Source organism: Miniopterus schreibersii (assembly GCF_964146895.1).
Source record: "Miniopterus schreibersii genome assembly, chromosome: 11".
NCBI classification, from domain to species: Eukaryota; Metazoa; Chordata; class Mammalia; order Chiroptera; family Miniopteridae; genus Miniopterus; species Miniopterus schreibersii.
In genome coordinates this window covers 5,629,744-5,646,353 of record NC_138111.1, presented here as the reverse complement: position 1 = coordinate 5,646,353, position 16,610 = coordinate 5,629,744, and the positions used below count along the sequence as shown (strand labels likewise).

The 16,610-nt window shown below is 54.0% G+C and overlaps 1 protein-coding gene across 1 annotated transcript; it reads left to right on the top strand.

Moving 5' to 3' along the window:
- Window positions 1-395: 395 nt before the first annotated feature.
- On the top strand, window positions 396-16,538 carry FPGS (folylpolyglutamate synthase). Its single transcript, XM_081152280.1, is given in 16 exon segments — window positions 396-515; window positions 517-600; window positions 9,983-10,111; window positions 10,202-10,255; window positions 10,332-10,396; window positions 11,575-11,689; window positions 11,833-11,913; window positions 12,037-12,098; window positions 12,195-12,297; window positions 12,619-12,696; window positions 12,916-13,063; window positions 13,159-13,248; window positions 14,019-14,169; window positions 14,313-14,388; window positions 14,795-14,861; window positions 15,684-16,538. Coding segments are annotated over 16 exon segments (1,764 nt in total). The 5' UTR covers window positions 396-464; the 3' UTR covers window positions 16,094-16,538.
- Window positions 16,539-16,610: the final 72 nt, after the last annotated feature.

Below are 16,610 nucleotides of genomic sequence, written 5' to 3'. Positions count from 1 at the left end.
TTAAGTCAAGGGCACCCCTGAATTCTGCTCTCCCTTCCTCAGGGATTCCAGCTGGGCGGGGCCGGCGCAAACGGGCCCTAACGGTAAAGGGAGATGGACTGTGATAAGCGAGGCCCATAGAGGCTATAAACCTCCCACGTGCTGCTCCCCACAGGGGCCCCGCCTGCCTGCTTACCTTTAACCTCCAGCCAGTTGTTATTTAACTCACGGAAATTCTGCACTCTGGAAACCTCCAGCAGGACACGAGGTCCCTGGGCAGATCCCAGGATGAGAGCAGGAACCTATCAGGTAAGACCTTCCTCCCTGCACACTGGGGAGACCCCAGGCTTCTGGGTGGGGAGAGGCGGGTCTTGGTATCCTCTCAACTCCCCGCCCCATCTCTGGCCCAGCTGAAGCCTGGGCAGAGTGAGCTTGGTTTGGCAGAGGTGGCCTGCGGTCACTCTGTGCCTGCCTGGTTGGGGAGCATGAAGGTCAGGGATGAAAGGTGCCAGGTCCCTGACTACCTCCTGGCCAGTGGCCGAGAAGCTGTGGTGGGAAGCAACCATGGAGCAGCCGAGCCCAGCCGGGGGGCCTCCCTCGGCTAAATCTGCCTCCTTCCAGGTAGGAGAACGCTGTGACCTTGGGCAGGTGGCCTTTCTCTCTAAGCCTCAGTTCTTTCTTTTGTACAAGTGGGTGTAAATATCCCTCAGGGGTCCACGACCATCAGCAATGATAATAGTCCCACATTTGATGAACCCCAAGGGAAAAGCCTTGTCATTAATAAGCCTTATTCTGAAGGCCTGGGGTTGCCAAGGGCCCAAAAGGCTTCACAGCTCCACCTTGACCACTGGAGGCTCCACAGTAGCCCCACCCAGGGTGGCTGTGGGAGGCTCTTGTGGAGGGTCTCTAGAGCAGAACCGTTAGCAGGCGGAGCTGGTGGCAGAGGCTACCTCCAGGGTCCTGTGTGCCAGGCCCGCGGGATCTGTAGACTGGATTCCATCTGATTGAATTCCCAGGACTAGGCTGTGAGGAGGACTGTAAGTCTCATTTAAATAATAATAACAGCAACACCGATCAGGTGCTCACTCCCTACTGGGCCCCGTGGCCATTGTTATCTGCATGCTACAGATTGAAAGCATTACTCTGCGTTTTATAGATGTGGAAGGTGTGGTTCCGAGCTGTTAAGGGCTTAGCTCGTTAGAGATTTCTAACTGGCACGTGGGTGGAGCCCCTGCGCTCCCCGGGCCCAGCACCCTCTCAGCCTCACCAACCCCCTGAGGTGGGCGCAACTGCGACTCCCGCTTTACAGGCACAGCAGCGGGCCCAGCAGGTGAGCAGGCGCCCTGAGGCTGGCAGAGGAAGCCTTCCAGCCCTGCTCAGGCGGAGGCTGGCTGGAGCTGGGGAGGGGAACCCTGGGCTTGGCTACAAGGGGGTGAGGGTGGAGATAGGTTCATGTCCTGATAGGCACTAGACAAGTCAGCCTCACCGAGCCTCGGTTTCCTCTTCTGTTGAATGGGTACCCCAAGAAGGTGCCTCGCTCCCTCCCTGGGCAGCTTGAGCCCAGGCGGGAATGCGAGGCTGCAGCAGCTTAGCCATGATTGCCTGGGGTGCAGGCCAAGCTGGGCCCTGCCTCCCCAGTCCCTCCAGACAGAGCCCTCTGCCCAGCAGCATAGGAGGGGCGGCCCCAGACGCCAAGGTTTGGAAACAGTGGCTCCTTTGAAGTCACCTAGACTCCCTCACTTTAGAGGCCATGGCCCTAGAGAGATGAGGTGACTTGCCCAGGGTCACATTGTGGGGGTTCCTTCACTCGGGAGAAAGAATTGAGGGCAGTCCCCCAAGGTCTGGGCTCCTCACCAGGAGAGGGGCCTCCCTTTGAAGGAAGAGCCTGCTCAAGGCCAGAGCTCCGTGAACCAGGTGACCAGGTCACCTCACCAGGCACAGGGCAAGTGGGGCGGGGTCCAGGGGTGGCCTGGAGGTGGAGTTTGGCACCCAGTGAATGATCAAGTCACTTCCCCTGTTAGGCCTTTGTCGCCTCCCCTGAGAAATGGGTCCTGGCACAACCTTCCTCGCAGGGTGGGTGAGGGTCCAATGAGACAGATGTGTGTAAGGGTCTCTGCGCAGTGCTGGTGTCTAGAAAGAACTTACATTGACTATTACTTAAGAAAATCCAAGTTTCAAATGAAAAAGATTAGCCAGGGATTGCCCAGTTTGGTCAGAGGGGCTAACTCAGTAGTCAAGGGAATCAAAGGGAGCTGGGGTCGAGCTGCGCCCTTGCCTGCTGGTCCCCTTCGCAGGTGATTCCTGGCCTCAGGTCCCGTTTCCTCACCTGTAAAATGGGCTCAGCGTAGTGCCTGGCCAGGAGGATGCTGAAGAAATCTTACCCCCCAGGGAATAGGTGCCACAGACAATGGTGGTTATAGAGGGTGAGACAGCGAATTGGAAAAAACAATTCTGAACATTTTTCTTTCTGAAAGGCAGTAAGACGCTGCTCTCGGGTTCAGCAGAGAAGGCTTTCAGCGGCTCAGAGAGGAGGCAGCAGGCCTGAGTCAGCCTTTCTGCAGCCTGGCTGCCCCACAGCCCCACATCACATGCCTGGTGGCCTCCGAGGGCAGCTTGCGGGGACCCCAGGAACTTCTGGGGAGCCACTCCTGGTTCCAGGTCAGTTCGGGCCCCTTGCAGGGCCTCAGTGTCCCGAACTGCTGGACCAGAGAGTTGGTCAAGAAGAGCTCTGAGGTGCAGCTACCCAGTGTGGTAGGAATCGTTCATTGTTTTTGCTGATTATTCTCCCAGGGGAGATTTTTATAAAATACATATAAGCCAAAGGAAGACAAAAGTTGCCTCTAGCCTGGCCACCTGGAGCTAATCAGTTACCATTTAGGGAATAACCCCCAGGCTGGTTCTAAATTATAATTATTTTAACAAAAATAGGATCCCACTGTCCATACTGTCTCACCAATGGGTTTGTTCCCTTAATAGTCTTCTCATATGGAGATTCACAGCATGCTTTAAAAAGAAGTATTTATTCTGAAATGCTAATAGAACCATGTGGTTCAAAATTCAAAAAATGTACACGGGTGGATGGTGACATTTGAGCAGAGGCCTGGAATTACTGGAAGTCAGTCATGTGAACTTTTGGGGAAAGAACGTTCCAGGCAGGGGGAACCACCAGTGCAAAGGCCCTGAGGCTTTGGCATGCATTCACTCTGTGTGACCTTTGGCTGGCTGAATAACCCCTCCGTGCCTCAGTTTCCCATGAGGACTAAATGAGCACCTCTCATGCTGAGCGCTCACTAGTTGTGGACTTTCGTGAAGGTGGGCGTGAACTTGCGTATTTGAGGATCGGAGAGAAGGCCAGCAGGGCTGGGGGTGGTGGTCATAGATGGTAAGATCAAACGTTGGGATTTCATCCTAAGTACAACAGGAATCCACAGAAGGGTTTGGAGCAGAAGAGAGATGAGATTTGATTTTCTTTAAAAATGATGGAGAATGGCTGTAGGGTCAAGAAGAGCAGCAGCAAAGAGACTATAAGGTAGAACAGCACCAGGCCCGGAGCTCAGGGTGGCCTGGAGGGAAGGTGGGGGCATTGAGCGGACAGGCCTGTGGATGGCTGGGTTTGGGGGTGAGGGAAACCTAAGGTGAGGCCCAGTTTTAGAGTTGGGCAGCTGGGTGGATGGTAGAGCTGTTTTCCAAGCTGGCAAAGCCTGGGGAGGAGCAGGTTTCAGGGTGGAGATGCAAGAGAACATGTTGTGGATGTTTAAAAGTTATTTTTTCTTAATTAATTTGTTTTTTTTAGAGAGAAAAAGAGAGAGAGAGACATCAATTTATTGTTCCACTCATCCATGCACCCAATGGTTGACTCTTGTATGTGCCCTGACTGGGGATTGAACCCCACAACTTTAGCATGTCAGGACGATGCTCTAGGGCCAGATGTGATTAGTTTAGGTGTGGTTAGATGCTCACAGGCCGTAGGTCACTAAAGAGACACTTGAAAGTCAGATGCTATCACAGACCTGGGACAGCAGAACCTTGGAGAGAGATGTGAGTCCTGGGCCCTCCAGCGGGAAGGTGTTGGAGAAGGTACAGCCAGCAAGGAGAGAGGAGTAGAAGGGAGCATCAGGAAGCCCAGAGAACAAAGGGACTGGGAAGAGGGGTGTCATCAGCTGTCAGCTGCCACCTGAGATGGAGCCTGCGGGTCTCCAGTCACAGCTCCAATTGTTTCTGGGGTCATTTTAGAAATGGAATTGCAGGGTCAAAGGGAGGCGCATTTCTCCTAATAAATGAAATTCATTAACACTTTGGCAGCATCAGGAGGAGCTGGCCCACTGAGGGTGCAGAACTCTGCCTGAGGCAAGTGTCCTTCCCCCCAGTCACAGACAAGTGTCTCCTTGTAGGTCACTGGATGTAAATAGGTATTCAGAGCTGTAGGGTCCTTGTGTATATCAGAGGGTCAGAGCTCTGGAGCGGGCATCCCAAATCTCCCTTCCCTTCTGAAACTAGGCTTCTGCACAAAGCTGCCAATGAGCTTGAACCTCTCCTGGTCTCCACAGAGCCCTGGGTGGAGGGAAGGGGTAGCTGGACCTCTGAAGGCCAGGCTCTCTGGAGTACAGTGGTCTTTGGAGATTTGTCCTCATTGAGACAGTCCACTCCTTCCCCCAAGATATCCCCAGAAATGATGGGCTCATTTCAGCCCTCAGTGGGTGGACACTGGCTCACTGGCCAGTCTCCCCACACCCTTGTTTTCTTGACTTTTCTCTCCAGACAGTGGTTTTGTTTCTATTGTCCTTTCTGGAGAGCAGAAATGCCATCATGGTGGTAACAGTGATGAAGGTGCCTTTGATTTTCTCATTTACACTTCTATTTCCTTCTACGAACACTTCTGACTTTTCATGTAAAAAGCAATGATACAGGCTGGCAGGAGTGGCTCAGCAGTTGAGCACCAACTCTCCCTTCCTGTCTCTGAAATCAATAAAGATATCTATTTTTAAAAGCAATGATACAAAGGAGGTGAGCAAACCATATAGGAAACACAAATGGTTTTTTAAAATTAGAAAAAGTGCTCAGCCTCCTCCAAGTAAAATAAATGCAATTGATAACTACCCTGAGGATCCATTTTTCCAGCTATGATATTGGCAAGGATCAAAGCTGGCTAACAGCTGTGTTGGTGGAAAAAGCTGGCTCATGCCCTGCGGGGGTGAGGTTGGGGCAGAAACCAGCCCCACCCCTCTGGGGGACCACGTGACAATAAGTATACAAGTGTCAAATGCAAATCACCTCCAACCTAGCAGCTGCATTTCTTGGAATTTATGAATCAGATACACTCGCACATGGCAGAAATGACTCGGATAAAATGTTACTGACTGTAACACTGCTTGTGATGGCGAAATACTGGAAACCAGAATGTCCCTCGGTAGACCGGCCACATACACAGCAGTGCTTCCACGCCAAGGAGCGCTGCGCCGCTTCGAAGAACAGCTTAGCTAGTGGGGAGGCCCTAGGTACTGACACGGCTCAGAGTCGGGTCCAGGACATAAAGGCATGTGGAAAAAGCACAACACAGACTTGCATAGATCTGTGGCTACAAAAGGGAAATCTCTATATATTTGTATTTGCTTGTAAATGCATAAAATTTCTCTGGAAAGATCGCAAGAAACATAACTTTGATAGCTTTGGAGGAGGGGAATTAGGATGCTGGGACCTGGAATGGGAGGGGAGCTTTTCACTGTACACTGTTTTGTACTTCTGACTATTTGAATGATGTGATGTATCACCCATCCAAAAATATTAGAATTTAAACATAAAAATAAGAGAAATCTATTCTACCCCCTCCCCCTTAAATGTTACGCCTACACATTTCCCGGCATCACTGGCTATGAAAACTGTCCTTGGAGACCATGGAGTAAACAGGCCCAGGGAATAGGTGACCTGCCCAAGGCCACTGGTTGGCTTTGCCAAGGTCTCAGTCACCACTTATAATTTCCTGCACAACTGGGATGACAGCAGGTAGGACCCCCGGAATTTTCTGCGCTGTTTCTTGCCTTCTGTGTCTGTACATCTATTTCTTTTACGACTGGAGCAGAGGTCTGCGGGTCATGGTTGCCAGGACTATGAATCCTCCCCGCTCCGGGTATGGCTGCTCGCGGGGCAGCAGGGAGGTTGGCACAGGCAGCTTTGCTCCAGGCAAGGAAAGAAATCAGTTAAGAGTTAGGAACATAGGCAGGTGGGTTTCCCACCTTACACGGGAGGAGGGAGTCTCCCTCCTGGGATGTCATTTTCCCTGGGACCACAGTCCTGGAGGAATAGGCCGCAGTTCCAAGGCCCCCTGTTGCGTATGAATCAATAGAGGCCCCCAGCAGTGGATTCAGAAAAGGAACACTTGCCATATGGAGGACAGAACTGCGGAGTGATGTCTGTGATGCCCAACATGCTTTCATGTTTGACAAGGCGACAAACAGACATTGGAAAAATGGGCCAAGGAGGAGTGAAGCAGTTTTTTGAAATAAATGCATGCAAAGATGCTCAAGTTCACTGCAGCCAGGGAAATGTAGAGTGAGAATGACAAGGTACTGTACACCCAGCAGTCTGGGGGACATTCTGGGGAAGGGGTGCCCGCAAATGTTATAGCGTTGAGGGGAGGAACTGCCAACACCCCTGGACCCCGCCCTCCCACTCCATGGGCTCTCACCACAGGAATGGAAGCCCCTGGTGTACACTCTCCATAGCAAAAACACTGAAGTTATGTAAATGCCCTTCAGCAGGCAAGCGGGAGTGCAATATGGTGTTGCTGCCGCCACTGAGTTAGCAGTCCCCCTGCCTGGGGGGGCAGGGGGAAGGAGGGAGGCACAGGTGCTAGGAACAAGGACTCCTGGCGCCAGAGTTCAAATCTTGATTTTGTGACCTGGCCATGTGCCTTTATTCCTTCGTGCCTCAGTTTCCTCACCTGTGAAACAAGGGTGATAATACTGGCTCCTGTGTCACAGGATTGTGATGATTAAATGAGCAACTACGGAGAAAGTGTTTGGAGCAGTGCCTGGCCAGAGAAGGGCTCCTCGCCTGTTTGCTAAGTGGATATCTTAGAGGAATCCCTCTAAGCTTGGTGTTGAGCATGAAAAGTTAAGACAGAAAATAGTACCATCTGCATTGACAAGGCCCTATAGCTATCTCGGTGTGTCTGTGATTTCATGGGCATAGAAAACTGTGGGACACATAGTTGGTTGTCAAGGATCTCCCAAGGAGGAAAGGGGGGGGGGTAAGCAAAAGAAAAACTTTTAAAGCTTCTTTATGATCATTTTTATGCAGTTACTAAATTATATACATTTCTGTGTATAGAGAAAGTTTCAATTATTAAAAAAAAAACACCAAACCAAATATGGAAAGAACCTCTTTCTCTCCCATGGGGCCAGTGGGGGGTGCCCAGCAGCGATGAGAAGAGCTGAAGTAAAGCCAGCCAATGAAGGAATCTTCCCAACACATCATTTGTTTATTTCAAAACCAGTCTCCAATAAATATTTACCTCAATGCCTGCAGGAAAGAGGGAGAGAGGTCCTGAAGTTCCCATCCGTTTTTTGAAGGACTGCCTTTGGTCCGTGGGAACTTCCCTAGAGGGATGTTTGTAGGCCTCCTTCCCCCTTTTTAGACCTCAGCTGTAAAAAGGGAATCTCCACTCTGCTTTTTCCATGCTAGCCGCTGGGGCCGAGCAGGTAACAGGAAAAAAGTTCTGAAACACTTTTTTTTTTTTTTAATTTTAAGATCTAATTGGCTTCATCGAATGAGTCATGCACCCCAGCTGGTAAATAGAAAGAAAGGCGCTCCTCCACACAGCAAGTCTTCAAGTGCAAATGTGATCTTGTCATCTCTCTTAAAACCATTTACTGCATCCAAATTCCTCATCGGGCCCCGCGGTGCTGCTGGACCGAGCTCGCTGGCGCTGAGGGCAGCTGGGCTCAACCGCGGGGGGCGGGGGAGTGCAGGTCTTGGGTGCTTAGCTGTCTCTCTCCAATCGTTTGCCTTTCACTCATCGTTCCCTCCGTTGGCCTGGAAACCTCCCCCCCATCCCTATACCTCGCCGACTCCCCCTTATCCCCAGGCCTCCCCCAGGAGGTTGCTTTCTTACAGGAAGACCTCCCAGACTGCCCAGGGTCGGTGGGCCAGGGACCCCAGCGGCATAGGTCCTAGGGTTTTTGGTCTATTGGCCCGCAATCGGGTTGTCAGATTCGCGAGGGCAGACACCGCATCCTCGCAGCCCCGCGGTCTCTGCGTTACCTTGCGACACTTGGGGTTCAGTGACCCCCATAAGGTCATTTCATCCGGCTTGGACCCGGTTCGGATCTGATTCTGGTCTGGAGCAGAGGCTGAGGGCTGCTGACGACGAATGGCTATTTGGGGAGGGGGAGGGGCGAAAGCAGCGCAAGTTTAAGGCGGACGCCGCCCTGGGAGCTTGCCCCTCACAAATCTTTGAGAAATCCCCGGATTCAGAGACCGCCCCCTCGCAAGGAAGGCATCCGCGGATTCTCATTGGTGCCGGTGGGCTCCCTGGGAGGCGCTTATTGGCGGAGGCCGTGCGGGGGCGGGGCGAGGGGCACCGGGGCGGGGCCGGACGTCCGCGTTTACGGCCCCTGGAGAGCTCGCGGGCTGCGGGACTATGTCGCGTGCGCGCGGCCGCCTGCGCGCGGCTCTCCTCCTCGCCGCCGTTTCTCCGCGTGGTGTAACGCCCGCGGTCGCGGGAAGGCGGGGGCTGAGCGCCAGGCCCGCGCCGCAGGAGCCGGGCATGGAATACCAGGTATCCCGCGCGCGGGCCGGCGGCCGTGGGAAGCCCTCCTGTGGCCAGGCCTGAGCCGCGCCGCCCCCGGGGCCTCCCGCGGAGGAGGGTACCGGGAAACCCGAGTCTGGGGACCTCGAGGGCGTGGGCATCCACGAGCCCCGAGGTGGGGGACAGGGACCAGGAAGTTGGGCCTGGGCCGCCGGATCTGGAAATTCTGAGGCTGAAGTGTCCCACGTTAGAGTTGGAAGGGGCGTCGGATTTTAGGACCACGAGGTCCAGGGGCGCCGGCTGGGGTTCGGGTGCTCCAGCGTCTCCCGAGTCAGGAATCAGGGGCAGTGGGGTGGGGGTGGGGCAAGAATCCGGAAAACAGAAAGCTTCCACTTAGCTTTATGCCAGGGGCCAGTTGCCAGACACACCAGCCAGGCAGGTGGCAGCAGTTTGATGGGGTGGGGCCTCCAACCAAACATAGAGGTCCTGAGGGGAAATAAACAGCACCCCTACTCACCCCGGCGAGGACCTTCCTGAGGCTGACCTACCAGCCTTCCTGGCTGGGCGACCCTGGGCACACCCCTTCTCCCTCCCAGACTCCTTTTCTTCCCCATCCGGTGGCTTCAAGCAGCTCTGCTCTTTTGTGGTGGGGAGGGGCGGAGGGCACAAGAATGCCAATTTATTCTTTTTTGGACACAAGAACACATAATATCCCTGCAGGCAAAATTTTGCAAAATTCAAACAACCATCACCTTATCTCACCTTGATGCTACCTCCTCTCCCTTTAGTAGTTTAGAAAGTACCTCGTATTCTGGCAGCTCTCCCCTTGGCCGGAATATGGAATCCCAGTCATCAGGGTTAGGCATGGAAGACTTTAGGAATTCCTTGTGCGAATTCCTCCAGTTCTAAGACCCCAACCTTCTGTGGTTCTAGCCTCTCCCCAGTAGGGGCCCAATATAGCTGTGGACCCCATCGGAGGGAATGAGGGCAAAGGCCCCAGGGGTGCAGCCTGGGGAGCCCGAACCAAAAGCAAGGCTAATCCCGTTAGTCATGCTACGTGCTTAGTCTGGCACTCTTGTGGGTGGGGCTGAGCTGCCCCAGGCTCCCATCTCTGCCAGAGCTGGAACGATGCCACTTCTCTCTCACTGGTGTCTAATCTCTAGGCTGAGGCAACCTGGCCATTGGTATACTGGGTGCCTCTGTCCCTATGGACCCCTACTGAGCCTTAACCTGCTACTTGGGGACTGTGGTTGCCAGGATGCTGTGCACACACTCAACACCCTGCAGACCAATGCCAGCTACCTGGAACAGGTGAAGTGCCAGCGAGGTGACCCCCAGACACAGCTGGAAGCTATGAAGCAGTACTTGGCACTGAGTGGGCTGCAGGTAAAGTGGGTAGGGCTGGTGACCACCCTCCCCCTTCTGTTTGTCTGTGAGTCCTGTTGCTGACTTGGGGACCTTGTCTTTCTGTCCCAGGTGGAGGACTTGGACCAGCTAAACATCATCCATATCACTGGGACGAAGGGGAAGGTGAAGGACAGGATCCAGGGGGAGTGTATCCAGTCGGTGGGGTGAGGACTGCCCAGACAAGAACTTTTCTTCCTAGGGCTCCACCTGTGCCTTCACTGAACGTATCCTCCGAAGCTACGGTCTGAAGACAGGATTCTTTAGGTACTGAGATGTGGAGGGATGTAGTGTCTTCATGATCTCTGGGGGTTTGTGGAACCAGCCAATACCTCAGGGCCAGGGACACCCCCCAGAGCTGAGCTGCAACTCTTTCCGCCCAGTTTTTGTTCATTCAACAAGCATTTCATTAGCACTCACCACATTGGCTCAAGTTTATGGAAATGTTTAATTTTCGTAATGAAAAAAATTGGAGAAGGGTGGCAATAACTTGAATATGCAAACTAAATACAGCTAGAATAGTCATGTCTTTTTATTAACTTAAATTCCATGTACAAATTGTAGATCACACAGAAATATTTATCAATTAGGATGCCTTTGCAGTAAGGAGCAGAAAACCTGGCTTGTAAGGGCGTAAACGATAAGGGTAGTTTATGACATGCGTGCTGCCTCATGAGTGGGCAGCAGAGGGGAGCCCTTCCCCTAGGCCAGCCCCAGCTGCTGCTTTGTCCTCAAGGCAGCAGCCCCTCTTGGTTGAACTCAGGCATCGTGACTCACATCAGAAGATGAGCAGGGGCGGGGTGGGGAGACATGGGCTCCTCTTCCCCTAGGCTGTACGTGCCTCCTCCTCGTAAAGCAGTGGGATTAACCTGGCCATTAATTGCTCAGGATTTAGTCCTTGGGGCTGGGACATTTAAGATTTTTGCCTCCTTTTCTGTAACCAGTTCCTTCAAGTGACCTTTAAGCGTCTGAAACCAGCTCACTGAGATCGTTTCAGGCCATTGTGTTTTCCCTAACCAGTTGTTTGTTCAAAATAAAGAAATGGAGAGATGGACTCAATACTAGAGGGTCTTTCTTTGAGGATTCAAATATAAGCTGACAATCTCTCTTCTAAAATAAGTTTTTGGCTAAAAACCCAACCTTCAACTTGAGCCTATGCAGCCTTGTGGGCCAGCCCAGGGATGCACAGAAGGGCTGGGGCACAGGGAACTATTGAGGGACTCGGGAGAGGTGAGACACAGGCCAGTGGCATCTGCCCCACCTGGGCCTGGGAGGCCGAGGTGAAAAACTAGGACTCTTGAGGGCAGAGGGAAGCCACAGAAGGGTTGACAGTGACATGATCAGATTTGTTTTTCCAAAAGCCAAGTCTGATGGGGGCAGGGGAGTTGGAGGAAGGCTTGGAGGACTCGAGCAGGAAGTCCCAGTAACCTTAGGTCTCCCGGCAGCTCTCCCCACCTGGTACAGGTGCGCGAACGGATCCGTATCAATGGGCAGCCCATCAGCCCCGAGCTCTTCACCAAGCACTTCTGGCACCTCTATCATCGGCTTTCGGAGACCAAGGTTTACATACAGGGGAGCTGGTGGGGGCAGAAGGGGCTCTGGAGTGGGTGGATGAACCCACAAGGGGCTGCACATCCCAGGACCCCATTTCCCCAGAGCAAAGGCTGCAGGGGCCCCAGGCTCTGATGTGTTCTTGTCCACAGGACAGCCGCAGCTGTGTCTCCATGCCCCCTTACTTCCGCTTCCTCACGCTCATGGCCTTCAACATCTTCCTCCAAGAGAAGGTGTGTACCCACTCCTAGAACCCTGCATCTAAGGCCTTGGGGAGGGGAATCAGCAGGCGGGGGGCTCCCATGTGGCATCCAGGTGTCCTCATACCCCCTGCCATGCCCTCTGATCCTCTGCAGGTGGACCTGGCAGTGGTGGAAGTGGGTATCGGTGGGGCTTACGACTGCACCAACATCGTTAGGTGAGGGCGGCTGCTTGGGGAGAGGGATGGTGGTCCTGAGCCCAGGAGGCCCAGGTGCCCAGGGCAGGGGCATCATGACCCTTTTGTCTTCTGCAGGAAGCCTGTGGTATGTGGGGTCTCCTCTCTTGGCATTGACCACACCAGCCTTCTGGGGGACACGATAGAGAAGATCGCATGGCAAAAAGGGGGCATCTTCAAGGTGACTGGGCAGCCCCAGGGAGGGGAGGTACATGGACAGCCTGGTCCTGGCCCTTAAGGCTCAGGGAAGTGGGGCTGGGGCAGGGTCCTTTGTATCCTTAGGCGAGGTCTTGGGTATCAGTGGGGTCTGGGTTCTTGTCTCAGCTCTGCATGTAACTGGAGCAAGTTGAGCCTCATCTCCAGCCTTAGTCTCCCCACTGAGGGGTTCCCATAGGTCTTATGAGGGAGGAAGCTAAATGGGCCAATCAGACCCCGGTGTTTAGGGGCCAGAGATGAAGGTGGAGGAGCCTCAGCAGCCCCTCTCGCTGTCTCTCCTGCACAGCGTGGCGTGCCTGCCTTCACCGTGCTGCAGCCCTGTGGTCCACTGGCGGTACTGAAGGAGCGTGCTGAGCAGATCTCAGTGAGTCTCATCAGAAGTACTGGCCATCCGTTTACCCTCTGGGCTGCAGTTTGCTCATCTGTGCCCGAGCGCCAGCTGCTCGGCCAGCTGGAGCACATCTTGGTTCTTGGCACAAGGCTTGGTGGGCTCTGGTTGGTGGGGAAAGATGGAAGGGCTGATGACACCGGGAAGGGCCTCCTATCCAGGGTGGCAGCAGCAGCTCCCCTGACTTCTCTGCAGTGTCCCCTCTACCTGTGCCCACCGCTGGAAGCCCTGGAGGAAGGGGGGCCACCGCTGACCCTGGGCCTGGATGGAGAGCACCAGCGGTCCAATGCTGCCTTGGCCTTGCAGCTGGCCCGCTGCTGGCTGCAGCAAAAGAATCACCAAGGTAAGTGGACAGGCTGGTGGGCAGGGGACATGTGGAGCCTGCCTCTGAGGGTTCTGAGAACACTCAGTCCCACACAGCCCTCTCTTGCCCTCCAGGCATCGAGGAGCTGAAACCGTCCAGGCCCAGCCTTCTGTGTCAGCTGCCTCTAGCCCCCGTGTTCCAGCCCACATCCCACATGCGGCACGGTGAGTTAGCCCCTCCTGCCCAGCCAGGTCCTTTCGGATGTTTCTTTCACTTTCCTCTTTGAGAGGTGAAGTCAGTTCTATTTGGTGCCCAAGAGAAAGGACTCTGAAATCAGTAACCATCTCTGACTTTGAGTTCATGAACTCTCTCTGAGCCTCAGTTTCCCCACCTGCCAGATGAGATGATTATAGGAACCACTATGAGGTGACATCACCAAGGGACTGAGCCCAGAGCCTGGCGAGTATGGGATAAACTGTCCAGCCAGTGGCAGCTGCCGTTACTGTCATCCTTGTCATCGTCATTATAAGACCATGAGGTTCTTGAGAATGCTGATATTCCCCCAAAGCTTACAGCATGTAGTAGGTGCTCATGGCTGTTAAACCCCTTCAGCAAATGGCTCCAGTGTGCTCACTGTGTGCCAGGCCCCATGTCAGAGCCATGATAACCCTGGGGCCAGGTAGATCTTCAATCACATCCCAGTCTCAAGACTCAGGTGCTCTGTGACATAATCTCTCTGAGCTAAGGGCTAATATATGATGATAGCCCCTCTGAGGGCTGCCTAGAAGATTCCACCAGATGAGGCAGCAGAATCGCTGATTCCACTGACTGGCACCAGTATTAGGCTCCTGGGCTGATCAGCTCCTCAGAGCGCTCAGACTGAGGTGCGTGCTGCGGGCAGGTTATGTGTGCAAGTGGAAGACATTGGAGAGGGTGTGGGAAGGGCGTCCTTGTGGCGACTCGCTGGAGAGAGCTGCCTTGCCCCCTTCCCCAGGGCTTCAGGACACGGTGTGGCTGGGCCGGACGCAGGTACTGAGCCGCGGGCCCCTCACCTGGTACCTGGACGGCGCACACACCTCCGGCAGCATGCAGGCCTGCGTGCGCTGGTTCCGCCAGGCCCTGCACCGCCGCAAGGGGCCGGGCAGGTGAGCGATGGGCGGGGGTGGTGTCGGGGGTGGGGTGCCCGGGAGAGGTGGGGCCTCTGGGAAGGATGGGGTGGCACCGGGCCATTAGGGAGCAGGGAAGTTTCGGAGGTGCGGCATTACCTGCCTCCTCGCCCCTCCCCCAGCGGGCCTGAGGTGCGCGTCCTGCTCTTCAACTCTACGGGTGACCGGGACCCCATGGCCCTGCTGAAGCTATTGCAGGTGAGAGGCAGCCCAGCCCTGTTCTGGCTGTGTGACCCTCCCACCCCCAGTGGGACCTTCATCCCTGAACCTCTGTTTCCTCAGTTGTAGAATGGGGCTAATTCCAGGATTTGGAGCCTGCTCAGTTGCTGGGTGACCTTAAGCTGTACCCCTGCCCCTAAGCCTCTGTTTCCCTATCTGTACAGTGGGCTTTGATGCCCAGACCATAGGCCAGGCAGGGTATACTGAGGTAGATGGGGGATGGGGGCACTGAAGTGCTGTGGCTGGGTTTATGCAGCGTCACTCCAGCGGAGGTCATCTCCAGAGATGAGGATGTGTGTGGGCTCCCTGTGCTGTGTGGAAGATGGGCTGGGGTGGGGCATCCTCCCAGGGCTCTGACACCAAGCTTTACTCCTTGGCCTTCTAGCCCTGCCAGTTTGACTATGCTGTTTTCTGCCCTAACCTGACAGAGTTGTCGTCCGTGGGCAACCCAGGTGAGAGGTGACAGGCATGGTCCCTTGAGGTGGGCAGGGGTGTGGAGGGCCCTGAGGTGGACTGCTCTGTTGGTGACAGTGGGGGCTTCTGAACTGGAGGTCTGGGGGAGGAGCTAGATTTGTTTTATTGTATAAATATCCTTTGGTACATTTTGAACTTTGCATGTGACTGCAATACTAAAGAGGAATTATTGGGGAAAACATTTTTCAAAATGTAGGTTAAAACCTACTGATGGTTCTTGAAATCAATTTAGTGGACCTCAACCAGCATTTTCTATTTTAAATGAAACAGAATAGAAAATATCTGTGTGTGCTTGCACGAAGTAAGGGTAGGTACTATTTTATGAAGATTTTGTTCCAGACATTTATATACACATATGTGAGTACTGGGTTGCCATTGTAAAATGTATTTTTTACTGTGGATTCCACTAAAAAAAATTGAAATAATATTATAAAAAATACAGCTCCCCAGGCCCCACATCAGATTGTCTGGGAAGAGTCCAGGAATCTGTATTTCTAGAAAAGCTTATGCACATCCAGTGATGGACCCTGTCTATTTTACAGATGAAGGCAATGAGGCTAGGGTGGGGAGATGTGCTTAGTGGGCAAAAGCCCCAGCTTTGAAGCTAAACTGCCTGGCTTTGCTTGTCACGAGCTCTGAGGTTCTGGGCAAGTCACTGAACTTCTCTGAGCCTGTTTCCTCATAGTGTCCACTAAGAGGACTGATGATGCATGTAAAAGGCCTGAATTAAGCAGGTATCCACAGCGTGCTTGGCCTTCCCCCATCTGCCTTGCTGATGTGCCTGTCCCTGTGTCCTGCAGATCAGCAGAACTTCACGGTGACACTGGACCAGGTGTTGCGCCGCTGCTTGGAACACCAGCAGCATTGGAGCCGCCTAGATGAGGAGCAGGCCAGCCCCGACCTCTGGAGCACCCCTAGCCCGGAGCCTGGTGGGCCCGCATCCCTGCTGCTAGCACCCTGCTCGCCCCGCACCCACAGCACCAGCTCCCTTGCCTTCAGCTGCATCTCCCACGCTTTACAGTGGATCAGCCAGGGTCGGGACCCTGTCTTGCAGACACCCAGCACCCCACAGGACCTTCTCACCCACCCTGTGGCAGAGAGTGGAGCCAGCGTACTCCGTGAGGCTGCTGCCATCCACGTACTGGTCACTGGAAGCCTGCACCTGGTGGGCGGTGTCCTGAAGCTGCTGGAGCCCTCCCTGTCCCAGTAGCCAAGGCAGTAGGCTTGGAGGTGGGGCCTCCCACACCTGCCCTGCAGCTCTCCATGAACTCCTATATTAGGTGCCTTTTGTTTTCTGCTTTCCTGATTCTGTTTGGACTGGCCCAGGGGCCTGAGCTCTGGGCAGTGAAATAGGTGGCTGGTGGGTGGGAGGCTAAGATGAGACATTCTGTCTCTGAGCCTGTGGTGCCCTTGGCCTCTCCTTCCTCCCTGCTGAGACAGCCTGGGGTTTCCCAGTTCTCCTATTGTGATGGTAGGCTGGCCATCCAGCCTGCTTGTGGTCAACAAACCACCCAGACTGTTTCCTGGCCACACCTAGGGTCCTGCCAGGTGCAGGCCGATAGATTTCCTCCTCTCAGTGGCCTTCTGGAAAAGGATAGGGTCCCTGCCTGGGACCCCCTGGGGACCGAGGGTGGCTGGATTAAAGTCTACCTTTAAAAAAAAAAAAAAGTTTGATTTAACTCTTGATCTCTAGTTCCCTCAGCAGACAATAGGGGGATGGGGGCTGT